Source organism: Poecilia latipinna, unplaced genomic scaffold (genome assembly GCF_001443285.1).
Source record: "Poecilia latipinna isolate Pla-1442-1.1 unplaced genomic scaffold, P_latipinna-1.0 Scaffold864, whole genome shotgun sequence".
Lineage (NCBI taxonomy): Eukaryota > Metazoa > Chordata > Actinopteri > Cyprinodontiformes > Poeciliidae > Poecilia > Poecilia latipinna.
The window spans coordinates 857-28,131 of record NW_015113480.1 but is presented as its reverse complement, the minus strand read 5'-3'; the positions used below and the strand labels follow the sequence as shown (position 1 = coordinate 28,131).

Here is a 27,275-nt window from a genome sequence, read left to right as displayed (position 1 = left end):
TAAACTAACAACAGTATTTTAAAGTCTATTTTTTGAGCTACAGGGAGCCAGTGTAGGGACTTTAAAACTGGTGTTATATTTGAATCATGCCTCACTCTCTGCTACAATTGGAACATTTCAACAATTTGTCAGCTGCTCTACCAGAGAGAACACAATTTTTTTGTTTTATACAAATGTCAAAGATTCACACATTTCCAAGCCAAAATGTCCTCTGGAAAAATCATATCACAAACTTATTTTTCTCTGCTCTGAATATAAACCCCATATTCAGAGGCAAGCTGTAAAGAAGGGAACTGAGAAGATGGTAATAGGAAGCTGAAGAAACCCTACAGTGTTGTTTTGAGGCTGCAGACTGGATTGCTCTGTGTCAGCCACATGGAGAGGACATCAATGTGTGTGTGACCCATTATATATACTTCTGTGTGGACAACACCATTCCCAGCAGAACAGTGAGACACTTCCCTGGATCACCAGTGATCTAAAGGAACTGTTAAAACTGAAAAAAGAAAGGAGCCTTCAGGGAAGGACAAATGGCGTTTACTGGTAATATTTTTTTGTATTACTAAAGTATTTTAGTAATACAATAATCATATATTGGATATATATTCCAATATATGCGTCATATATTGGGATATATGACACATATATTGGAATATTGATATTTAAAATTTCATTATTTCACTTACTCACTTCTGTAATGAAACACTTTATATAGGTTAATTACAGACAGTCTAATCTTTAAGGCATTTTTATTATTACAATGATTTTATTGCAAAAACATAGTATTTAGTATTAGAATATTACATCAGACCAATACAAACAAGAAAATTTTTAGTACACAAGTGTGGACTTAATGTCATGTATGAATAAATGGGAGTTTTTACAGATGTAGAAGCCCCTATTTCCAAACATTTTGATATTCTATATACTATAACCATTTATCAAACAGTTAATAACAAAAATTTAATTTCTAAATCATGTCCACATCATTATTCTTTTGCGTTGAAGTCCTTTCTTAAACTGTGTATCACAGCAGTGGGTGATGTATTTGAAGTGTACTGGTATTATCATTAGATGGACTGCAATGTGTAGAGCGGACGAAAAGGCAAGGGTGGCAGACTGGAGTTGGCAGGTGGCTTCTTGCCACCAGTGGTGACATGACTGCTGCTGTGATATTTTGGGGCTAAATAATTAACAGCACAACAACACATCTCCCCTCGCCACTGTGAAATGTGGCTCTGGGCTGCATGTTTCATTAATGCCATCGCCTACAAAGCAACTCTATTATTCAGCAGGCACTACAGGAGCTGCAATGTGTTGCCACACTGCTCACTGACACCAGGGACATGGGGAAGGAGGTAGAGTGAGGCCACATGTGCAGGGGGCAAATGGTGTGGGGGAAATCAAGGGGGTTCAGAGGGGTTGGGTTGAATACAGGGGATGTGTAAAAGTGCGAGAAAGAGAACAGGTCACTGCTTTGTCTGGTTGTTTCGCCACCCGGTCCCAGTTGGTATAGAGATCTGGCCCATTTTAGCGCGTTAGTGGCAGAGACTTGCACCTAGCATGACTAGGAAGAATAATGAATTATTCACTATTTTTGTGGCCCCTTATGTGCTAAATATTGCTCATTCACATTCATGATGCATGGACATCTAAACTATTCTGTTGTGAAATATATTGTTAAAGTCTCAAAGTGCTGCACAACAAACAAATTCCCTTCTAAATGACATTCTTGTTGTCTTTTGAAAACATGTTCAGGTTTATTAAAGTTTCACACATAAACTTCAGTGTTTTCCTACCATAATGGGGTTGGGGGGGCAGACCAAGAAGATTGAGTCATTTCAGTTGCAGTGTGACATCACATGTGCAAGATCCCTCTCCCAGCTCACTGCTGCAGGGCAAAAAATTTCTGCCCACTACCATTGATTTTAGTTAATGTAACACGCTAAATCTTAAATGTATGCCTGGTGATATGCAAAAGAAAAAGTAAGGCAGTGCTTTGTTACTAATTGTCAACACTACTTCATAATTTTTAAAAATTTTTTCCTCCGACATATTGGAATCAGGAAAAACTTTTAATTATGAAAAATAGATAGGGAGAGGGAAATATATCAGTCATTTTAGCATAACTTTGACAACCATAACTTGTAGTGTGCTGTTTAATTTGCTGTGTTTTGGTTCATATGGCAATATTTTTTTTGTCCCGATTTTTCCCTTCTGACAATCTTCAAATGTTCTAAGATTATCGCTTAATTGTTACCAATCATCCTGCCGTGTTAAGACTGATCTGGTGTCCAGGCTGTAGAACGTGGGGATCGCTCCAATCTAAGATCAGGGATATTCAACATGTGTGTGGGTGTGTGTGTGTGTGTGTGTGTGTGTGTGTGTGTGTGTGTGTGTGTATATATATATATATATTGATTTTATATATATATAAAATCAATATATATTGATTTTATATATATATAAAATCAATGATTTTATATATATATATATATATATATATATATATATATATATACACACACACACACACACACACAAACTTTTTATATTAATGGTGGAGAAAAATACAAACACCAAAATTTGTCTTGCTGTGATGCTAAAACATTGACATTTAGTTTTTACTTACCATGTGATCCCAGTGTTATCTGAGAGAACATTTGCCTTTGTGCTAATTTCCTTGTGGAATTAGTTTCTTTTCAAGTGCAACCTGGCAGATAATGGCTGTTTTGTTTAGCACTAGATCTGCCTAAAGTACATGACATGAATTATTCATGTCCCACTTAAGATTGCACTAAAAAGCCATTGCGGGACACTTTGCTGAGCCGAAGACGCACGTTAGGTGCAAGGGCAGGATGGGGGTTTGTCTATGACAATGCAACTGTATATTTAGTCAAGGTGTCATGTCTTATTGATGCTAACATCCTGACCTCACTTATATTTGAAGTGCCCAACCTGAATAAATCCTCCTCATGCCTTATTTCACTGCTATGAAGCAATAACACCGACTCTTGCGATCTCATTTCTCAACCTTCTCAACATTATAGTTAGCCTGCAAAATAAAGTTCTCCTCAGCCTTGAGTCAGGTTATGTTAAAATAATGGGCTTCTTAGGGCACTAAGAACATTAGAATTAATCCTGGTTCTGTATGATATCCTCATCTGCGCTGCCCATAAGAACGTCTTCTTGTTGTGGATCAGGGATAAACCTCCTTCTAAAACATCTTGGCACAAAATTGTCATGGAGCTTTTTACTTTAGAATACTTAACCTGCACTCTTCATTCTACAAAGGGACACTTCTCATTTATCTGGACTCCTTTTCTCCACTTTACAAACTTCACTGTTGCACCCATACTAAACAGCATTGTGATAGATTAACCATGAATTTATGTGTATGTACATATTTGTGTTGCACCTGAACTAACTGTGTAGATATATGTTGTGCCTGAGACTTGTTCTTGTCTGTTCTGCCTTGAGCTGTTCAAGAAGGAAATAAATATCTATGTAAAAAAACAAAGGAACTGGTTCTTGGCTGTTTATCTAGGTAAATGCCACAAGATATGGTTGCCTATGCCTTACCTTTCTTCTGGAGGCTCTGTCTCCAGAAGAAGGGTAAGGCTGATTCAAACTCTGATAGGAATCTGAATCAGAGTTATACAGTTTGGCCCTCTGAGGATGTTGAGAAGTTTTCTTAACAAGAGAAACTTCTATTTGACCCCTGCAGCACATTTCCAAGCCAATGAAGCCTCTTTTTGATTGTGAAGCCATGTTTATTCAAGAGAATAATTTGCACTGCACAGACATGAGTGGGGCCTGCTAGGAAGAGGGCTTTTAGATCAATGTGCCTCCCCTGAGAGCTGCTGACTTTTGCACCAACAATAGTCAAACAGCAGTGATTTTTATTGGAGGGACGGTTTCAACACATCAGCTCTTTTCTAGGAGGATGTAAAGGAAAGAAACTCAGACTGTTTGAAGGCACTGGACTAAACATAATGATAAGCAGATTAGAGAAGAAAACATATCAACAATATAATATGTGGCTTTATTTAGATAATGTGTTGAAGTCCTATTGTGCACTGGCTGTTAAGTTCAGCCTTACAGTACACTTCTAAATATGTTCCTCCCATACAAGCTTATAAAAGTAAAATAATAAATACAATCAAAATATTCTTTTTAAGGATTTACAACCGACGTCTTATATCACAAAAACGATATGGATTTAACTTGGCTTAAAATGAAGTGATTGCCCCGTCAGACGGTCAGTTTCCAAAACCACTCAAAAGAAAACTTTGTAGAAGCGCACACAGGGTCAACGTGACCCTGCCGGACCGTGCACAGAGTAAAAGACTCATAGAGTCTAAATGACCCCATTTCATGAAACTCTGGGAGGGATAAGACAATATTAAAAGGTTAAAGTTTAACTTATAGATACTTTCAGAACTCCTGTTGTGGTTACTCTGAACAAAGAGCAAATAAGTTATTGATTTTTACATGGACATAAGTAATTGGAATAAACTGTTGATCAGAATTAAAATGCATGATGTAAACACCCCATTTGGATTATCCTGATCATAGTCAGGCAAATCAGAAGGAAACTGACTCTGATCAGCCTTATTGTGGCAAACTGACCTGACGGTGCATGTGTGTCCTATGCCAACATGACACATTTATACCTTCAGTGGCTAGACGCCATGCATATCGAAGCTAAACCTTAGTGTGCAGTAAGGTCTCAACCAGTATTAGAACCTGGTGTGGGTCCATTCTGGGCGCTCAGAACGAACACACTACTACATCTGTTTGTTTTGATGTTCGACACAGATGGAAATACAGCTTCTGTGTTGTTTTTTAAAGGAAATTTTACACCTATCTTCATATCAGTGCTTCTGTACTAAATCAACCCAATCAAAGAATTTTGTGGATGTAAACATAGCTGCTGATTGGTGTCATTAGTGTAAGACCTGTGTTGCAGAGAAATCATCTGTTGAGATAGTGTGTCACCATTTAGCAATGGCAAAAACAACAAAACAATTTAATTGAACAGATGCTGGACAAGCTGAAAGACCGTTGGGTCAACACTGGTCTGTGGGAGAAGCTGGACCAAGAGAAAACTGTCATCACAGAGCCCCGCGGTGGTGGGAAGGGGGACTTTGATGAGCTACTTCAAATGTACTACGATGCCATAAAAACTTGTGAAGGTCGAGGTGAGAGTGACACACATTACCAACTTGACTTTAAACTACTAGCATCATTCATGACAGTATTTAAGTATATTAGCCCAACCTTGCAGTTGTGACTCCTACTGTAAAATGTTATTGATGATGTGTAGCTGCATCAGAACTGGGGGGTTTTCTGGCCGATCATCAATCTTTAAAAGGTCTGAGCTCCCAATTCTGATTTTGGCTGATACCAATGTTTTTTTCGTCTGAAAAGTTGGTATTTACAGCAATAAAGTTACTAAGTTGTTTAACCAAGACACGACCTGGTGGGCACGTCAATTGGTCAGTCAGTCTTCTGTTATGGCAGAGCAAAAGGGTACAGTGAATGATTTTTCGATCTTTGTGGAGGCAAATAAGATCAGTGGATAAGGTCAGGTTGACATGTATCAACCGATAACCAATTTATTTGCTGAATGATTATCATTGCACCCCCAAAGAGAAAGTTGGTTGCAGTGTGTACAGTATAACTAGTTCAGGAAGCATGCTCATCTACTGTGGTATATTTTTATCTTTTTTCTTTTTTTTTTCAGGCCTTTGCTGTTATTTGTACTGTGTTGATTGGAACTTTGCTTCTTTTCTAGATGGTGCACTACTTATTGCTGTATGCAGGGGGAAGGTCAGTGAAGGCCTAGACTTCACAGATGACAATGCCAGAGCAGTAGTGACCATTGGAATTCCTTTTCCAAACATCAAAGACCTCCAGGCAAGTAGACTCAAAGAAACCTGTCGATCTTTCCCAAGGAAAAGCAGAATATGTAAATAAGATCAGCTGGATTGTCAACTCAGAATACAATTTATGTGAGATAGGAAAGATTAAAAAACAACAACGCTAGAGCAAAAGCTAGAGTGCTAAGATATGGTGAGGAAACATTACTGCATCTGTCAACATGAGCATAAGAGTTAAAATCTTTTTGGAATTATAGTAAAATGGTTCAGTACATATTGCCATTATTACAGGAAGTGACATCCAAGTTACTCCCTTAGTTTACCTTTTTATTTGTTGCATGGTTTTTAACATTCATTTGTTCACCTGAAACAAAACTGGATTAACATGTTAATATTGTCTCAGGAGGCTCTAGGATCTGACACATTTGACATTACAACTTTGGGGAAAAACATCTTAGATAGGTACACAGTAGCATCTTTTTTTGGTGATCTGTGAAAAAAAAAAAAGCCTCAAACGACGTTGCGGTGTGTTTTCCATCTTTAGTAGAAAAGTTGACCTTTAAGTTTGAGGCTCCCCCGCCTCCTACTTTTCCTCCCCTTTACTCATCCTCCTGTCAGAGCACGATGAAGCTTTCACTAACCTGTTCTGTCAGCGTGGAAGGACGTGTTGGTGATTGAAGCTTCTTAGACCCTTTCACTTTAGCCCTTCACCTTAGTTGTCAGCACTCGGGTCATTGCTTCTGTTATGCATCATCATTGTTGTTTATTTATTTTAGTACATTTGAGTTTGTTGTGAAAAATGTACTTTAAATATGGTAAAGTTTCACCATAACCGCGTTCATCTAATTTTTGTGTCATTATTGAGTTCTGAAATAATTTGATCTGAAAAGTAACCATCATGGGTCACTGAAACTCTCCTGTAATACCCAAACTGGTGAAATATTTAAACTCCCTTGATAATATGGGTCCACAGTGAGAGTAGTTATTGATGTTTTAACCCAACCATTAAAATCCATAGCCACTCCTCAGCAGCTGGACGTTTCCAACAAAATGCACATGATTGACAGGCAACCCATGTTTGTGCCATGGATTTAAAAGGTGTAATGTAATGTCAAATTTTGGCCTTAGTAATGCCAGCATTACCTGTTTAGTCTGCTGTCACGGATTTAAAAGGAGTGTATTCTCATAGTATCAAAAATTTAAGATAATTTAGTTCAGCTTTGCCATTTTACTGTGTTATTTTATTTATTTAGTCAACACAATAACTAAATTAAAAACATCCAATGCACAGTATCAAAATGTGATGTTCCAGTGTGACAGACAGGAAAAAACAGGAAATGAGTGGATGGCACAGAACACCAGGGGGAGGATTGAGAAAGCCAAAGCTAGTTAGGACCAAGGTGGAGCTGACCGAGCGTGAAGAGAGTGTACATTTCTAATGACATATTCTGTGCTCACATCCACAGCCTGTGTTTATGTGCTGCACATGCAGAGCTCCACAGAGAGCTTGCCAGCTCCTGCTATCTCTTGTTGACTGTTGTCATAACTGTGAAGCTTGTAGGTTCAGGTGGTGACTGCTAGCGCTTTAACTTTGTGTTGTCTTTAAAGGTGACATCCTCAGGTTTTTGTTTTTACTCATTCAAAGGAAAAAATATTTTATGCATTTTGCTTTTACTTTTTTTTTTCATCTAACACTGGGTTTCCCACATTCTGGGTTTCTTTATGCTACCAGTAATTAATCCTTTTTATGTTTTTCTGTCTCTTAGTAGGACTTAAGTTACTATCTTGTAAAGATTAATGTATTTTTGAACTACTGCTTAGGTTGCATCATAAGAAACACCCCAACAATATTTTACACCCTGTCTTTTTATTTTCATTTCTTCTTTTTTTTTAAGTGTCCAAAGGGTTTTTGGCCTCCTCGTGTCTCCTTGTGTAGCAGTAGAGGTAGTGTTGCCTCTAGAGAGGCCCTCATGGGCTGCAAAGGTCTGTGAGCCATTCGTGTTACACTGTTGAGAGGATGAGGAGGACATTGATACTAATGACCACAAGGCCATGCAGCTAGTCCGCTTAAACCAACCAGTGCACAGCCTTTTTTTATTGGAGGATAAACACAGGTACAGAGAAAACTATTGAAATTTGTGGTTAAAATGAAAATCTGCTTATCACTTGTGTTTAATTACTGTCATTTCTTTTATGAGCTGAGATGTGCCTCAGCACATCTCAGCTATTGAAATAAATGTGTTTAAATGTGTGTTTAAACAACTTGTTCCAACTTGCTGTCAAGCATACTGATGAGCTGCAGAATGAGCAGTCATTACCAAAGAGTTTTGTCGCTATATGTAGTAGCAAATATCTTAATGTTGTGACAGGTTTTACTTGCTTGCTGTTGTTTTGCTACTGTTGTTTTCTTAACAACAAGGTATTTGCAGCAGCGGTTAGTGTGTGATTTGCTGTTCCTCACCCCTAATCCCTTTAAACTACCACAAAAATCAAAGGTCAGCCTTTGCTCCAGATGTAGTGGCCAGTCCTTACGCCTGAATTTCAAATGTCTGCCTATATATTTCTTCCTTATTTTAATTGTAAGTAGTTATTTAAATGTCCTGTGAGATTATATATTTACCCATTTATCCATAACAACTGGAACTTTCAATATCCAGCAAGTCACTTTTCGCAATTTACCGTCTATTAATTTCACTCTCTGCAGCTGCAGCTGTGAAATTACCGTAATAACCCGATATTGGCTGGAAAGTGCAATGTCTCCCCTTTCAGAAACCATTGGAATTTTTCAGATAGCGCCAAGTGTGGCGGAATTATGGTACTGCAAATTTGGATGTGTCGCCAGCGACACGTTCCGGTCTAGAATGGTTAAACCAGATGTGGAGGCATGTCTTGGATATTTAGAAGGACAGGGAGAATACAGACATAAAGAATTATTATGCTGTTCCTCATGTTAATACCTAGAATGTGAATATAAAGCTATATAATAGTATGCACTAGGGCTGAACAATTAATCAATAACAATATGTATCACAATAGACACACGATCAATATCAATAGATTCAATAAATAATGGCCTAAGTCAACTTTTGACAAGAGGTGGTGAGTTTTTTATTTATTTATTTTTTAAAGACAAAATAATTTTTTCTCAAAATTGACTTAACCCTCTATGGCATGACTTTTTATTTTTTTGGGGAAAAAATATTTTCCTGCATTCTTTGGGAGCTTGGTGGCCCTTAATTACATATTAATTATAAAATTGGGCCCTGACATCTCCCGGAACTGGATTTGGGTTTGTTTCCTCAGGGCAACATTGTGCTACAAGGGTTCTAAAACGCCAAGGTTTCTACAGTGATTATGAGAAGTGAAATACAAATAAAATAAAAACTATATTCATAAAAACCTTTTTTTTTGACAAAAATAAATCAGACATCCAACTCACCAAATATAAAACAAACAACTAACTTTCATTAATGAATTGTACATTTGAGCAAATTACTAAAACGAGCATTTGTGTGTTTGTACATGTGTAATGTTTGGTGGAGTTAGAATCACTCAGGATGTTGAAATCAGTCTTTTTCCCTGTTATATGTTAAACATCAGGAAGGAATTGCTTGCTGATGTGAAAAAAAAGTGTGTATCACATTTTTGGCACTTGATTATTGGCGAACCTGGGACTCACCATCTGTTTATCTGATTATCTATTATCTGGTTGTAGTGACCAGATTCACATCAGTGACTGGAGTTAGGGCTGCAGGTTCTTTTTATAAGAGTTTGTAGTTCTGATTCTTTGGTAGAATTTGAGCCAAGCAAAGGATAAAATTTCCACCAGCTCCCATATCTGTTAGATTTGGTGGTTGCACGGCTCGCCCTGTATAGGTTGTAAGGAACACCTTCTACACCAGTCATACAAAGTACCCTCCAGACCCATATTTTTGGGTTTGGCAGGTATTGCTTCAGTCTTTACCTGCCTTGGAATGAGACCATTTGTTCATTGATGACCAGCTCATCACTCTTTGGGACTGAAGTCAGTTTTGAGGATAAACACAAACAATGAAATAATGGTTGTACAGTGGATCCTCATGTTTTCATTGGGAATGACCCCAACTTATGAACCATGCACCTTTTGTCCATGAAATGATCTTGCATCCATCGCTTGGTGCTGTTAGTCAATAATAAAGTAAAACAATTGGCTGTGATAACTATTTTGTAATAAATTGTATATCATCGCATTACAATAATAATGTCTGAGCAAAAGGGCCCTATAACTGCGCAATGTTGCCCTGAGGCAACAAACAAAAAAACACAGTTTTAGCATATAAATTATAAAAAAAAATTGTCTTGAAATGATCTACAATGCTTCTTTACATACTCACAGATATGAAAATATTTTTAGTTAGAGTGACCCAAATTTGAGTCAAAAAGTTTTTTTTTTCCATAGATAACCAGTGGTGTGCAGAGACTTTGTGTTGCTCTTTGTTCCATACAGTCAGAGGAAACCCTGGTCACACAGGCAGTTTTGCTGGTGTCTTTTTAAAATAACTTTAAAACAACAGTATGATGGAAATTCTCAGCATTTTGAAACTGCACATTTTCATAAGCTCTTTATGTGGTGATGCTGGTAACTGGTTGAAACTTATATCCATACTTTAGTTGCCAAAAAAAAAATAAAATGGATAAGGAAGATACATTTCTGAATTTCTACACTAAGGGCATCTCAGCTCTGTTTATATCTGTGCTGATGTAGACTTTTATGGTGACAGCCCTCTGCAGCTCGGTTGCAGGCAGCCTGTCTGTCTTCAGCGAGCAGCAAGAGCAGCCATTAGCTGCCATTAGCTTCTCCTGCTTCCTCAACTCTTCAGTCAGTCTGACACAGTCATCAGTTCAACATCATACCTTCACCAATAGTCAGAGCAGAGCAGACCCATTCCACTCTGTGTCCACATTGCAAAGTAATCACACATTTCTAAAGCTGAATAACACTATCAATCAATGCTCACCAGTCACCTTAGCAACGCTTGCTACTCCAACTCCTGACTTGCCACCAGGTGGACGGAGAGGAGGAGAGCAGGAGGGAGAGCTTTGCTACGTCCAGTGAAACTCCAAACTCTGTGACGTCTGTTTGCTTTCTAAAAACTTCAAATAAACTGTGTGAAATATTTATTCTCAGTACATCTTGTTTCATACAGCGAAAAGTGAAAGAATTAATGTTCTGGTTAGGGGCATACCAATCACAGTTTTCTGGCCAATTACAGATCTTTAAAAAGTCTGACTTGCCAATTCCGATAGCGTATGCCCATTTTTTTTTTGTCTGAAATGTGGTCTAAATATAGCAAGAAAGTTGCTGAGTTGGCAACAGTGAGCTGACTACTATTAACTGCAAATGTGCAGACATGACCTGGTGAGCTGGTCTATCAGTCAAACCTCTCTCATGGCAGAGCAAAAGAGGACAGTATTTGATTTTTAGACCTTTGTATAAGATTAGCTTCACATGTATCGGCTGATAATTGATTTCACAAAATTAAGGAAGTTCTTAATTTTGATGAAGTCAAAATTTTTAAGCTGATATCTTTAGGTTGAACCTTCATTACAAATATTTTTATATTTTCTATACACTGATGTTTTCATATACCAACAAGTGAGTTGGAAGACAAAGTATGACTTTGTGCAGATAGTGTGAGCTGATCCATGGGTCTATTGGAAAGGAGCGTGATAGCCCAATACCTTTGTCAGTGTGGGCACACACAAGAGCACTCACAGTCTCAAAGTTGAGCCTCTCAGCTGTCAGCTCAACCACATGTGGCAGTTGAGGCGCTCAGCAATCTCAGTGACAGGCACAAGATGTCCCTGACCGCCAGGGGCGTGCACGCTGACGCGCACACACGCCCGACGTAAAACGTAGCTGAGGCAGATGCGCTGAGCTGCGAATCATGCCTTGTGGACGAATAAATGTTTGTGGAAATGAACAGGTTGCTGTGGAGGACAAGGCCAAAGCCAGCTGAGTGATCTCTTGACATTTTAACTAATCCCTTCTAGCTTGTGGTTTCTTGCACATTTGTGATATTTGCTAGCAGCCAGAATTGGCTTTTTCACATATGCAACCTGTCATGTTGGATTGAACGGTGACATGGTAGAGACCGGGAATGTGATGGCTCTGATGCTGAAGTGGACTGTGATTACATTTAGATGACACCGCTGGCTTGAGGCTAGCACCCTTTCTGTGGCTTGAGAAGTGGATTCTTTAACTGCTCTGATGTCTCACATGTTGGCAAAGTTCTCACCACCAAGCCAGGAGTGTTTCTAAACCTTTGTATGTTACAGTCTGGCTTCCTCTGACAGCCTTTGCTACTGTTTTGAATCTGCTAGCAAACATTAGCTTCCATTGTCTACTGGTTTACAGCGTCTTAGCTGAGGTGTCATCAGTTGTGATAAAACTTTGGACTGACTTTTTGGATTTCCTGTGATTGCTTATTTGTTTATAGCATCTTTGGCAAGCCACAGTGGTGTTGCGTGATGCGTGTGAGGGGACAGGGTGTACCTGCCGCGGCCCCGTGTTTTGTGGCTCTGGGCGAACACACGGTACCTGTCAAAAGCAGTTAGAGCTGTGCTCAGCAGCCTGCCCTGCATGGCATCTCGTCAGACGCCAGCTGAACTTTTCACTTGTCAATTCTGAAAGGTTAGCGCCAAAATCAGCAGCGACAGATGCAAATGGATGGATGCTTTCTTGGCATTTTTGTGCAGGGATGCTTGATGTTGCCTGGCCCATCTTGCCTGCCTCCTCCCACCTCTGTTTTGCTGTTTTTTCCTTTTAGAAAACAGCTGTTGGGGAGGCCAGGTAGTACCTCACAATTTCAGACCTTATATGACCACCTACTGCTCCGTCTCATCTTGCATGTTAATCATTTTGGATAAAACCTTGTTTGCAAACTTCACTGTGTTTAATGTGACTATATATAACAGTTTGTTAGAATCATGACCTGAGGAAATGTAACCCATCAGGCTATGATTTTATCTCACTAGTTCATTTCCTTTCTATATTCTTCTGTTAGGCTATATTCATAAATGGCATGGAAACAATTTCAGTTTTTATGCTGACGATAATCTGCTATATTTATCCTAACTCCTAAATTAAAAACAAATACAAAACAGAAATTCTTGTCTTCAAACTAATCACGGAACCTTGGTGAACCAGGACAAGCTCTGCTATTGTCAAATAGATCAAGTCTCCTTGCAGATAAAAACCCAAATGAGCAAACTCCTTCTTTAAAGAGGTTGTAATTCTGTTTGCTCCCTGCAGATCACTTTGCTCTCACACTAAGGTTTATGAGTTCCTCGAGTTTCTGAAAGAATCTAAAGCTGAACTTCCATTTATCAGTCTACTCTTCTTGTGTAACCAGATCCTGGTTTTGTCTGTGAGGCAGACACATTACTTTTAAAACTGCACTTAAAATTTTCCATTTTAATAAGATGATAAAACCCAGAGAAACAACCATTTCTAGAGATTAGGCTGAGATTACGCTGTTTGGAGGCCAGAATAGCTTGAGCATTTTCCTTCATATTTTCCCTCTTCTTGATGTTAACATTCACAATTATGTTTACTAACTTTATGCAATAAAGAGATTGTTACCAGCCCCATCAGTGTCTCTATGTCTATCTATGTCCTGTCTTTTAAACCGTTATCTTGTCAAACAATGCTTCCTCACCACTGTCATGTTGTTTCTACTCAAGACAAAGGACTGCATCCAAGTAAAGATTTAATGCAATCTGTCACTTTAAAACATACCTCAGAGACCAGTATTTATTAACATTTTATGATGAATCTGACTGGAACTGTATTTGAAGCAGGTCAAACTGGATTCTGTTGATGAATTTACTATGAATGACTAATTTCTAGTGTCCTTACTAAAATTGAATTGGAACTGTAATATTGCTTAATTTCATAATTTATTCAACAGTTATAGTGTACATGCACAATTTCATCATGAAAGTTTTTATTCTTTTAGCATATTTAATAATTTTTGTGTCCAGTAAATTACAGATTGTCCAAATAATTACAAGAAAATGAAGGTGAACTACAGATTTATTAGATGCCAGGTGCAATGCTTGAAGCTGCAGCGTGCAACTTTTATAAACAATATGTTTTTTATACATTTGTTAAAACCATCAGCATGTACACGAGAGTATCTGACAGTACTAAGACTTTCCTCCTGGGTCTGATTGGTTTGCGACAGGAAGCGTTGTATTTCTGCACATGGCAGTAGGACCACAGGGAGAAAGGAGAGGAGTTTATTTTTTTCACACAAAAAACTGTCAGGATACAATGACAGATTTAAGAGACATGTAAAAAGCATATTGTTTATAAAAGTTAATGGTGCAGCTTAAATATACAAATGTAAAGTGTTCTCTCTAGAATAGTAAAAAACAAACATCATGTAACAAATGTGCTGTATGTGATTTTTAGGTGGAACTAAAGATGAAATACAATGACCAGCATTGCAAGTCCAGAGGTCTCCTTCCAGGCCATCGCTGGTATGAGATCCAGGCCTACAGAGCCCTAAACCAGGCACTGGGGAGGTAAATGCCTCACTCTGTCCTAAAGATGCTATTTGAACTTCCTTCTGTAATGACATATTTCTATGTTATTTTACAGATGCATCCGGCACAGAAATGACTGGGGTGCCCTGATTCTGGTGGATGACCGATACAAGAATAATCCTAATAAATACATTGCAGGTTTTGAATGTTTCTGATTAACTCAATTTATTTAGTTTCGCATAGCCTTTCAGTTTGAGCACTAGATGGCAATATTTATCCACTGAGCGACTCTTTGAGATGGTTACCTCTGCTGTTTGTCTGTTTGTGCAATGCTAGGTTTGTCTAAATGGGTCCGCCAGCTTGTCCAGCATCACAACACCTTCAGCAATGCTATGCAGTCTCTGGAAGCTTTCACTAAGGTGCAGCAGAATGTGGAGGTGGCCCCTGTGAACAGCCTGGCATTCAGCGTTTCTGATTTGTCTGAAAATAGTCCCTTGTTTGTGTCGGCTCAGAGTTTTAGTGGAGAACCAGAACCTCGGAGAACCAGTTCATTTGACAAACCCTCTTATTCCCAGCAGAACACAATCACACAGCTGAAAACTGAACACCATAACACAGCAGGTGAGGAAACATAACATTTTTGTTTAATGAGGCATTTACACACCCAACATTTGTACCAGGATTACTGCTGTGTTTTTCTATCTTGTATCTTTGAAGTTCCATCATGTCTGATATGACTAAAGTAAGATTTCTTGGCCACTTTTACATAACAAATATAAATAAAGGAACAAATTAACTGAATAACTATCAAGGTATGAAAAGACATTAATGTATGAAAGGAAAGCAATATAAGGATCGGAGAAGAGGATACACAGATTCAATATCAAGATGTGCTGGAGGATTTGTGATGAGATTCACACATTGGTTCATGTTGGGATGTTTAGAGCTGTAAAAGAATTTTAGAATACTTAAGGTACCAAATATAATTTCCAATTTTTCCAAATTCATACTGGAAAAATTGTATTATGAATTTTTTATACTACATATATACCTATATGAGCTCCAGTTTTTTCATACGCTACGGTTTCAGAACAACTTAAAAAAGACCATGTAATTCATACTCTAATGGTTCAGCCTTATCATATTTCTATCTTTATCAGTTTGAGTAAGAGCATACTCCAAACTCCCAGCAACTCTTTAAACGGGTCCAGAATGCTGATCCTGTTCACCACATTAACCTTGTATTGACACTACAGGTTGGCGTGTACAATATTTAAAGTTTAAAGCGGTATATTTGGACAGTACTGTTTGTTTAATTTAGCTAAAAAAAATTTATTCATTCTGGGAACTCAGACTGAAGCAAACTGGTTGGAGCAGGAGCTTCTTTCTTTTTCATTCTTTCCTTCCTTCCTCCCTCCCTCCCTCCCTCCCTCCCTTTAAATGAACCCATTTAAATAAAGAAATCCCTCCATGGGTGATACCACGATAGAGGGCGTTAATTTTATAGCGTTAACACCGGTGCTGTAAGTGGTCCGGCATGAAACGGGTGTGATAGAACAATGGTACCACAGCACTTTTAAATTTCAATAATCAGAATACCGAAAAATGTTTCAGTTGTTTTAAAAGGTTTTTTAAAAGGTTTATTTCAGTCTGCCTTTTCCCCATCGATATGTTAGCTAATCTTACCCACTTTGTCTTTAATAATGGGTACCAGTATGACAGATGACATTGAATTAGGTAACAGACCATGTACTAGACAGCCAGTGAAACACATAGAAAGTAATGTACAGAGTTTCTTACTTGCATTTTTCAGATGCTCAGTGGAAATGTTATCCATCCCACAGGCCTTGTTGTCTTTCATTGTCATAATTGCATGATATATTTCTTGTGGGGATTACTGTGAATGTCTCTCAGTTTAACTTTTGACACAATTAAACAGCGCACTGTTAGTTATGATTTTTTGTTTCTTAGAATTTAGCTCATAGAGAGCCGACCACAGGTTGCACAGCAGCAGTTGCCTTGTAGGGTTGTAGGAGTCAAATAGCAGTCAGGTCCTTCCTACATTCTCTATGTAATGTGCTTGCACAGGTTCTCTCTGTGTACTACTATTGTCCCTCATGGTCCAAAAATATTCATGTTGGATTAACTGGTGTCATTATTTTGGTCCTTAGGTGTGAGTGTGTATGAACATGGTTGTTTGTCCTGTGTGTCTCTGTGTTGCCCTGTGATGGACTGGTGACCTACGCCTCCAGCTCCCTCAGATTTGGGGGGTAGCATGGGCTAGGTTGAGTGGCTAGCCTGATTACTGTAAGGTCTTTTGCATGCCAGAGTGGTGCTGCAGCAAGCTGATGAGGAGATGTTGGACTGTTCCAGCTGTCATTGTTACCCAATGACAGCTGGAGATCAGGTATAGATGAATGCATGTTGCTGTTCTCTAGGATCTGTTTGGTCTTTGTTAAACAGGAAAGCACTTATGGTATTTCTCACTTTGTCAACACAACAGCTGGCCCAAGATGTGCCTGTTTGAAAATGAAAAAGTATGCACAATCAAGACTGATTGCAATACCTTAAAAACAGCAAATGTTTGCTAACTTCAGTTTGATGCTCTGTAATCATTTTTGTTTTTCATTATCTTTATTTCAAGGAATAAAAACAAATGGATTCTATTTCTATTCAGTCTGATACTGAATAGAAGTATCAGACTGATACTTTCATATTCAGTAAAAGACTGAAACACCTACGTGCCTATGTTTTATAAGTTTTATTTGACAGAAAATAAATAAAGGACACTTTTACTGTTTTGGGTATTTTTGTTCTAGTTGGACCAATGTAACTACTGAATGTTTTGTACAGAAACAGCAATTATTCCATTTCAACCATTTTTACACTCAGGATATGTGTAGGGATGACATCAGCAGCAGAAAATGTGTCGAGGTGGTGTGTCTGCACATTGCCTTGGTGAGCACCTATTGTCTTTGGGTTCATGTGGAGGTTAAGCAGTTTGACTATTTCAGTGTGGTGAATGAAATGGTAGAAAGGCAGCAGCCCACCTCCTTCAACCCCTCCGGCTCCCTCAGAATTGGGGTGGGGAGGTATGGTAGAGGGTGTGGGGAGTAACATAGGGTAGGTAGAGTCGCTCCCCTCATTACTGTAAGGTCTTTTGCGTGCCTGAGTGGCGCTGTAGCGAGCTGATGAGCAGATGTTGGACTGTTGCTTTTAATTAATTCCCATTGACCTTTGTTTGGGTTATATTGAGCGTATGCCCACATTGGATCTTTATCTCCCAGGCATGACACTCTGTCTAGTTAAAAAGTAAAACAAGTGGTCTGTTAACTAATTTGAAATTGTTTTTTGTTTGCACAGACCCGCTGAAGGGACTGCAAAGTGCTCCTGCTAAGCAACTCTCAGCCCAGCATTTGTATCACATTTTCACTATCAGCCCTACAAACACCAACCTAAAGATGCCCATCTTTAAAGCGAAACCAGTGAACTGCTCCGTCCGGCCTGGGGCCCTGCAGATTTCTTCTCCACCAGTGAATCTAGAAATATTGCACACTAAACAAACGGATGGAAACTGTCTCAGTGAAAACACTGAGGCTCCGGGGGTCTCCACAATAACCACTCCTCCTGGCTTTAAAAGTGAATCACCAGTACCAGCAAAGTCTTCAGATGATGATGAGGACAAGAGTGTTTTCTATACTCCGGAACTTTTTGAGGATGAAGGAAACCTGCCGAAAGAGAACCATGTGTCCTCTCCCAGAATTGATCCTGATACAGAGAGATCAGCCACTCCATCCCAGGAGTTAGCCCCTGCGTTTGGTGAACAGAGTGTTGCTTCAGCCAGTAAGCAAAGCACAAAGCTATCACAGGGCCAGAAAGAGGGCACAGAGGCACTGCAGCAAAGTGAGAAAACAGAGGAGGATGAGAGCCAGAACAGACAGAGAGGAAGTAGACTTCACAGGCTGTCCAGGTCCAGACAGAGAGTTTCCCTCAGTCAGGCAGGTAACCACCAGTCTGGACACACAGAGTAGCACACACACTACATCCTTACAGAGAAGGAAGGTTTCCACCAAATATTAGCAAAGGACTCAAACCATGCAATTAAATTGTATGCGTTATATTGTGTCTTTGCTTCTCGATTCTTAATCATGTTTGATCTTAAATTGTTTATATTCCCTTAATGTTGTTAAGCATGTTGCAGTTGCCTCAGGCAATTTATACTCTGACACTGCACACAGCCGTCTCTTGCCAGCTGCTCATGTGTTGTGACGGCTCTTCTTGTTAAGGCCCATTCGCAGCTCAAATAAACAAAACCAACCAACATTATCAAGATTGCTGCATAAACTGAACATTTCTTTGGGTAAATCTTTAAAATACACAAACAGGAATTTGTGTATTTTCTGCAGGAGTAAATAAGTATGTAGTTCAATTTAATGATGTGTCTGTAGGTAATGAATGAACACAGCAGAAGCTCTATTATGCCCGATTGAACCCTGAATGGAGGACCATCTTACTCTAAGTAGTTTTAGGTTACTCACTGTGTGTTTGGTAGGGATTTGTTTTACTGTTGGAGAATATACTGATAAATAGCAAGTTAAGCTAAAGTAGAATTTTACTATTTCGTTTAATTGTTTTTTTTTCTGTTTCTTCTTCTAAATTCTTCAAAGTGTTATGGGTAGAAAATCAATAGTATAAATAAACCCACCCTACGCTACATGAATGATAACACCGCTTTCATTAAATAAAACAGATATAATCAGTAAAAGTTGTTTAGATGTCATCACTAAATGATACCCTGCTTTGAGTTATTTTCATTGGTTGTAATTGGGGTTCTTAGGGTAGCACTGATGTTAGAAGATATACATTTATGTATTTTCTCCCAATTATACTCTTATTAGAGTTGTTACTGATTCCTTTACTTTCTGTGATAACAATAATTATAATTTAAGTGCAAACTGTTTGAATGAATACAGATTTAATGTCTAATGTCTGGCTGTGTAAAAGAACAAGAATGAAATGTAACAAAACAATCTGGGGTCTTTACTATTTTAAACAACTGTCTCTTAAGTTACTACCCATTAAAACATTTCCTAACAGAATATTGCAAAAGGGGATTTTTTTTAGATTTTTGAAGTATGGATGTTTTGAGATGTTATGAGTTGACAGTATTTTACCTGCAATAAATAAAAGCTAGTTTAATAATCTCAGCTTTGTACTGTCTGTTTGAGGTAACAGCTCATCAGAACTGTCAGTAGTGAGATATCCAGAAGTCTTGACTCCAGTCTGCAGTGCTTCACTACCTGAGCCTACACCTGGCATCACATCAGGACATCCCTGGGCTTTACAGTTTTTTTAATTTTTTTAATTTTTTTTTTTTAAATAACACACATCTGTGATGTTGCATGCAGTCTTTTAATCAGCACTTTAAGCGCCATATCTGAGTGTTTCAGCATGAAGAGTGTATGTCATTAAATCAGGTCGATGTGAAATGTAGGTTCATCAAACAGCCTGAGTGGAAGGAAGACTGAACATGAACATAAAAGATGATTACCCTGATTTGATCCTTCTCATTACACAAAAAATCTTCACCAATGTGGGATTTGCGCAGAGGAGACAAGTGTTCCATTAAAGCCTTTCTTTTCTCATCAGCTGCCTAACCAAGACCCTTGTCGGTGTAATCGTGCATGACCTCTCGTTAACATAATGAAAACTCAGAGCGTAGAGAGATCTGCGAATGTGTGTTAAAAGCTCTTAATGGGCAGCCCATGTTACTCAAAGTCTCAGTTGTGGTTTGCAATTAAAATGTTTTTCCATTAACATATTTCAGACTTTTCTTCAGCCAGAGCATTAAATCTGCACTTAGAGACACTGTGTTAAAATTGCATATGAAACAATTTCACAAAGTATAACGTTACTAAAAAAATATTTCCCATTTCAAGTTTTCTGAAGATGATTAATCACACGCACACACACACACACACTCACACACACACACACACACACACACACTGGTTTTTGCATATACAGAAAATGTAGAAAAACTAGCTTTAGGGATTATAAGTGCTAGTCAAAGAACTGGTTTAATAACTGGTAAATTTTTTGTATTTGTTTGGCTTAACCAAAATTTGAAACATTATTAGATATATATGCCAATAATGTTAAAATTATAGCTGGGATGCATTTATTGGTCTCAAAATGATTTGCTTCCATCGCTCATGTTACAGTTAGTTCTCTTGTTAATGAGGATTTAGTTTATATCTACAGCTGGCACAATAAGCATTGAAGATGTCTGTTTGCTTTTAGTAAATATGTTTCTAATATTTTTATTGACATGCAATTGTTGACAACAACCTGAGTAATCCAAACACACAAAGAAGTCAAAGCAAATTGGTGCTCAAATAAAGTTATGTGTAATGAAGTAGGATATTGGATGGAATAAGTATTGAACACTTGAAGAGAATAATGTGCAAAATGGCACAGAATTCCAAGGAAACCAGAGCAAATCTGCCAGTATTTGGAAAGCATTTCTGTTTCTATGTGTAGGTCAATATCAGCTGGTTTAATATTAACTGATGGGCTTGAGAAGGTTTGTCATTACTAAATTATTGCACAGAGTTGGACTATTTATGAAAGCTAATAGACTTGCAAAAAAAATCTGACAGTTGTAAAACATCCTTATAGAAATAGATACCCCTTCAAAAACATTTTGAATGTTCCAGTGAGTGCTATTGGAGCCATAATCTGGAAGAAGAAGACCACAATTTCTCTGTAAGTCAGAGCACCTAGTGATTGAATGTGAGTGAATTCTGCCACTGAAGAATCCAAAACCAAGGATGTTGTTCCTGTTCCCTGCAGGTTATAGTGGAAGACTGCATCATTACATCAGGTTCTAATAGTTATAATTTCCTTCCTGATTCTCCCAGTTGCCAATGCATCCATCATGCAGCATTATGCACAAGTGTCACCACAGCATTCCCATATTTACAGCTGTCTGTCTGATTCTGACAACTGGTCACATTTTATGTGTTAATCTATGGTGCACATCACCCTGGTGATCAGCCAGAGTGAATAATGCTATAGTGAAAACACTTTGATGAATTGAGCAGAGTTTAAGATTGATTTGATTAATAGGCCTTTTTTTAGTGATCCTTAAAGTTAAGGCTCATCACTAGAAACATAAATAACATTTCTGATTTTAAAAACTTATGAAAAAGGTGATCTATGAATAAGTTTAATATGAAGTTAAATGAAATGTCAGAGGAATCATGATGCAGTGTGGTTTCAATTCCCCACCTCACCATCTGGGTCACCAGTTTTGCCTGTCTTCAAAACCAATGTCCGTCGGGGTCAGAGGTCATGAGTCATGTTCTCCCGGTTTTTGTAGATTACAACCTTTGTGTGGAAAGTGACATATGCCAGTTTCAAGCCCTGTCTTGTGAATATGCCGCCTTTAATATTGAGACTCTAAAACACCAATACTTTAGACCTGTCAGGGTCAGGGGCCTCCCCAGATTTGAACCTCCCTGAGAATGTGCCACAATTTCTCAACTGTAATTTTATAAAAATACTAGGAAGTCAAGAATGGGTCACCCTCTGGCAAGATTTAGCCTTGAAGTTCATTTGCAGCATGTCAAAAATAACTGAAAAAGTAAAAAAAAAAAAAAAAGTGTAAATTAATCCTTTTTTTCTCAATTAAGCTGTAAAAGTACGAAGATCTTATAGGCAAAAACTCAGAAGATTTATAAAAGCCTCTAAAGTATTAAAGGTAAGTAAGAAACTATTGGGCTTCAGCTTTTGGTCAAACAATAATGTCTAACACTGACTTTTATTCTGTACCCACAGAAATCATGTTCTTTCGAACTTTACTGTTCTCTCTATGGAAAAGAACTACTTCCTGATGCACTTGGTACTTTAACGGTTCTGTTCTTGTCAGTCTTTTAAACCAAAGCAATGCCATTAGCCTAAATGTTTGTTCTGCTTTTTGGTCTCAGTCCAGCATGATGTGTGTAATAAAAACCATCTAGCTGTTCTAAGAGAACTCAGATGTAATGCCGGGGCCCACACCTGCCACTGTCGGTGTGTACCTCCCCCACCAGTCTCAGACAACTGGATGCTGGTAGTTCAAAGCCCCTCGTCTCTAAAGGCCTTGAGGGGCGCTCTGAAGCCCTACTGTGATCAGAGTTTAACTTTTGAGTAACAGCATAGCTGATGAAAACAGTCTAGACTTACAGATAAATAACTTCTACTCAAATGTAACTAAATAAGAAAATTTGAGAACTTTTGATAATTTAGTTTCTTTTCTGTTATTCTGAAACTTTTGAAAAATGACTTGCTTTATAATTTTTTATATAGCATACAATGCCATCTGGAACCCTGAGGAGCGATCTGTTACCAGATTTTTCCAGTGCAAAGGCTGCTCTGCTCAGAGACCAAAGACTTCTGCACCTTTAATGGCCGCTGAGATCCACTACCCTGGAAATGATGCTGGAGATCAGGTACCTTACGGATTTCAAGTTGCTGGAACTCGTTTCCACAATAGTATTATATTATTATATTGCAGAGAGCCTTGTGGATGTCCTCTTTGGTCTGACCCAGTAGTAGGTGTTCTGTCTTTTCTCTTACATTAGAACAACTACAGTTTGAAGCAATTCAAATGTGAAATAATGTGTTATATTAACACCAGCCAGTCCACTGTTGCGACACTTGCTACATACATTATTTTGCTACATACCACACAGCTCGTCACGTATGTTTGGACACTACTGTGTTGAGATTTGGGCTGGAATGATTCCATAATAAGCGTAACAATAATGGTCTTCTTCAGACTTGTTGTAGAGGCTGATGGTGGTGGGCAAGACAGGTAGCTGTCTATATTTCAGCAGATCATAAGAAGTCTCTGAAGATACTTTGTTGTTGTATGACAGGCTGACTTCATAAACTCAAGAAGAGTTTACAAAGAATCCCTGGTTCTGATGTTGATAACCCAGTACTTCGACACGTCTTCACATGCATCTAAATAAACAGTTCATTGATCAAAACACTTTACATGTTATGAAGTTTATAAGAACTTTTCAACTCCAGGGGCTTCATTTATAAAAGAGTGTGCAGCTTTCACACGGACAAATTTAGACAAGTGTGGTGCACAAAAAAAATTCTGATTCATAAAGCCATATGTACGCACATACCTGCACACCTTTCCTTTATACATCCCAGTTAGAGGGAAATAGGGCAGCTGCTGGTCCACCCTGTCGCCTCCCATAAATACATATATAAATTTGTATAAATACCTGGAAGACTGCCACCAAGAGAAGCAATAACCATGGTAATGGTCCTTTCTTGTAGTAGTATCAGTATTTATAATAATAATTATATATTTTATTTATAAGGTGCTTTCAGGGCACATCATGTCACCTCACAAAAAATAAAAATTACATTTTAAAGAAAAAATTCCAAATAGAAAAAAAACGAAAATAGAGAGATCCAAGTGGAAATGCTTGTTTGAACAGCAGACTTAAAGACAGCGTGCCAGAGAGTCCTTTACGGTGAGCTGGGTATGTGGACATTTATTCTAAATAGAGGAATCATGTGTATAATTGCAAATTTGCAGAATATAGATGCTTTCTGTCCATAAAGGTACATTCATAAGGCTGGCATGGCTCGACTGAAGAATGACTGTCTGATCTATCAGCAGCTCCAGCTGCACTGGTAACGCGCTGAAGGACAATAAACCATCATCAACATTTCCCAGCAGATCAATATGATCTCTGAACAAACGCTTCCTTTGAATCCTTCTATTGGCGATGTTCTCCATCAGAGCCAAAGCTTTCCATAATTATGCACCTTTGAGCAGCTACGTGTGATTGTCTATGTACATCTTGATCAACTTTAAAATAATCAAACCTGACCTGATTGGAGTTAATCTGCTGATACAACCCCGTTTTCTTTTTCAGTAAGAAGGAAATTATCTTACAGATAACATGCGGTTCATGCACTTCGGCACAAAAAACAATGCCTTATATCTTTATGTGACAAAAACGGAGGAAATTTACTATTTACATTCGAGTGAGGTTTTCACATCCTTTTATTTTTATTTTATTTATTTTGTGTGCATGTTATGTTATTGTCTCAGGATAAATGTGTTTCAGTTTCATCAATTACATTTAAACAATTAAAGATGGCATAAAAAAACATTGATCCGATGCTTGTTAACTGAGTCAGGTTTCAGTGTATTTAGGTGAGTTTTGGCGTTTTGCAGTTTGTTATTGTCCACATAAAAAGTTTGCATGGCTGCCGCACATTTTCATGGCAGGTAAAATGTTTGCGTATATTTACGCAAACTCTCACGCCATGTTCATTTTCTTAAATGCCCACTTGTGTGTAAAATATGGTGCCACACATTTTATGTTCATATGCACACTTTATACATGAGGCCCCGGGTCCTGCAACTTCTAGATGTGTCTAATTATTGGACTCATTATTTAGTCCAATAATAATGTTATTAGCAGCACTCTGGAGAACTTGACTGCACTGAGGAGGCAGTTCAGCCTTTTGATTTGATTCAGGTGCATTGGACCAGGGACACACCTAAAAGTTGCAGGACACTGGACCTTGAGACCTGATTCGAGGACCCCTGATCTACAGGGTAAAAAGATGTTGTTGGTTTTTTTTTTTTTTACCTTCCTCTAAAGTCAAAGTGAAGGCCTTTCTCAGTGGCCTTGGTAGAAGGCTAAATGTGAGGAAAAAGGTCATATTTAAGGGCTCATGTAACTTAGGGAGTAACAAACGTAACAGCTGGACAGGGTCTGCAAAGCTGGCAAATGAACAAATGTAGTCACCCAAATCCCACACTGCACAGACATCTTTGTCAGGTTTTATTTAGCACTGTGATTTCTTGTTTTGCCACATGAAATCCAGCTTTTACAAATTATGCTGTGCCAGGAGGTATCTGCCAATCAATACTAACTCCCTCCCTTCTTAATCCGATTTACATTGGTAACCGCTTCCAGGGCCTGAGTTGGTTTGTATGCCTTCATTGATTTTTAAATCCTTTGGCCTTTTTTTCCTTAAATGCAGACACGTCTGTGCTTCACGGTGTCTGTTGAAGGTATTGAGGAGTTTCATGCCTTGGTTGAAAATCAACACCTGAATGCTCTTTAAAGAAATAGTCAAAACAAAAAAAAATATGGTTATATTTTTATCTATTCATTCAGGATTTTATGTGTCATTTTTAGGTAACTTTTTAACGCTGAACAAATTGTTATTTCTATTATAGAGAATAGTATAAAAGTTGCATTCGTATTTGCTTTCATTTGAGCTGTTTAAAGCAGTTATTGCATTGACTTATATTTTAAAATATCTGCTTTTTATACTTGATTTTAGTTATTTCTATAATTTTGGTTACAATGCAATACATTTGGTCTTATAGGAATTTTTGTGGCATTGTTCCGAAACCTTTTCTTTTTGAAATATTTCTAAAACAATGAAAATAATTAATAACTCCAAGACAGTAATTATGAGCTTTCTCTTAACTGAATATTTTTTTTCCAGATTTTAAACACTTTTGAGATTATCGCTGTGACCTCCCAGGTTTAACAGATTAACCTTGAATGACTGGTAAATTCAGGTTAAACAACTTCTAAAACTTTCTTTCTTCCTTTTAATTGTTTTAGTGTTCTACTCATACACTCCTCCTTCTACTTGCTTTACTATACCATTTATACATATTTTCTGTTAGATATGACATTATGAATATATGTACATACAAATACATAGAATAATTGATTTTGCAACCCTTCTTGTGGCAAATGTGCTATTGCTTTCCGGTCATGTTGAAAAGACAGACAGAATGGTTTTAAACTGTCAGGAAAAAACTGAAATATTTCTAATTCAACCAGGAATTGACGTTAAACAATGTGGCAAATGAAGAACGTTTTCAGACCATTAAATTGCTCAAATTTGTGGTATTTATGTTTAGCATTGTTGTTGTTTGTGAGGTAACAATCTGACCATCTGGGTCACACTATGGGTTTCATTAAGCTCATTGTCTGAAAGGAGTTCTTCCCCCCTGGCTTTCTGTGAGGGGTTAAGGCTGCACTACAATCTTTCCCTCACTGTTTTTGAAGTGTTTTATCTTTCTGCTGCTCAGCTGCGGAGTTGACAGACAACATAAAGCTTTGGAGTGTCAGGAGTGTCTGCAGTCAGCCTTCATCCAATGCTACAACACACACTCAAAATATTGTAATCTTGGTTGTTGTTGCAAGCTTTCCCTATCTCTCAACCATCTCTATTTCCATTTGCTGATGTTCTTTTGTCCTTTTTCTTGACCAACCTTCATACTTACACTTATGCAATTTAGATTTTTTTCTTCATGTTTTCATTTTGAGTTTGAGATTGCATTGTTGTAGCATAGATAAGAGTGGGAGAAAGTGCTGAAATAATGACCTTTATGTAAGAACCTTCTTGCCTGAGTGGATATTTAAGGTGATTATTTTCATTTGACTGGATTGTTCAGGGCAAAAATTACACAATGAAAATGATTCTACATGCGTTATAAACTGTTTTCATTAATAGAATTTTTTCATTTATTTGCCTATTTTGCTCTTTCAAAAAAATCTGTACATCCCTACATTTTTTTTTTTTAGGTTTTATTGGCTCTAGTGGCCTTTATTTGATAGTGAATTGACAGAAAAGTGGGTAATGAGAGAAGGGGGAAGACATGCGGCAAAGGTCTCCAGGCTGGGAATTGAACATGCAACATCTGCGTCGAGAACTAAGGCCTCCATATGTAGGTTGTTAACCCCTATATACAGTCATTTAGAAAAAGCTTTTTCACAACTGAGGGATCACAGTTGAAGCTAG

The 27,275-nt window shown here is 38.0% G+C and overlaps 1 protein-coding gene and 1 long non-coding RNA gene across 2 annotated transcripts in view; one reads left to right on the top strand and one right to left on the bottom strand.

The window, feature by feature from the left end:
- The window catches only part of LOC106957001 (uncharacterized), a 19,560-nt gene extending 5,254 nt beyond the window's left edge, over positions 1-14,306 (bottom strand). Inside the window, exons 1-2 of the long non-coding RNA XR_001426871.1 lie at positions 13,057-14,306; positions 12,202-12,208 (exon numbers count right to left, since the gene is read on the bottom strand). This is a non-coding gene — a long non-coding RNA (uncharacterized LOC106957001). The remainder of the gene's footprint in view (positions 1-12,201; positions 12,209-13,056) is intronic.
- Positions 1-19,601, top strand: part of brip1 (BRCA1 interacting helicase 1) — a 52,550-nt gene extending 32,949 nt beyond the window's left edge. Inside the window, exons 15-20 of the mRNA XM_015048162.1 lie at positions 5,045-5,204; positions 5,801-5,922; positions 14,344-14,456; positions 14,533-14,615; positions 14,754-15,038; positions 17,781-19,601. Of these exons, the coding sequence (XP_014903648.1) occupies positions 5,045-5,204; positions 5,801-5,922; positions 14,344-14,456; positions 14,533-14,615; positions 14,754-15,038; positions 17,781-18,448 (1,431 nt within the window). The 3' untranslated portion in view covers positions 18,449-19,601. The remainder of the gene's footprint in view (positions 1-5,044; positions 5,205-5,800; positions 5,923-14,343; positions 14,457-14,532; positions 14,616-14,753; positions 15,039-17,780) is intronic.
- Positions 19,602-27,275: the final 7,674 nt, after the last annotated feature.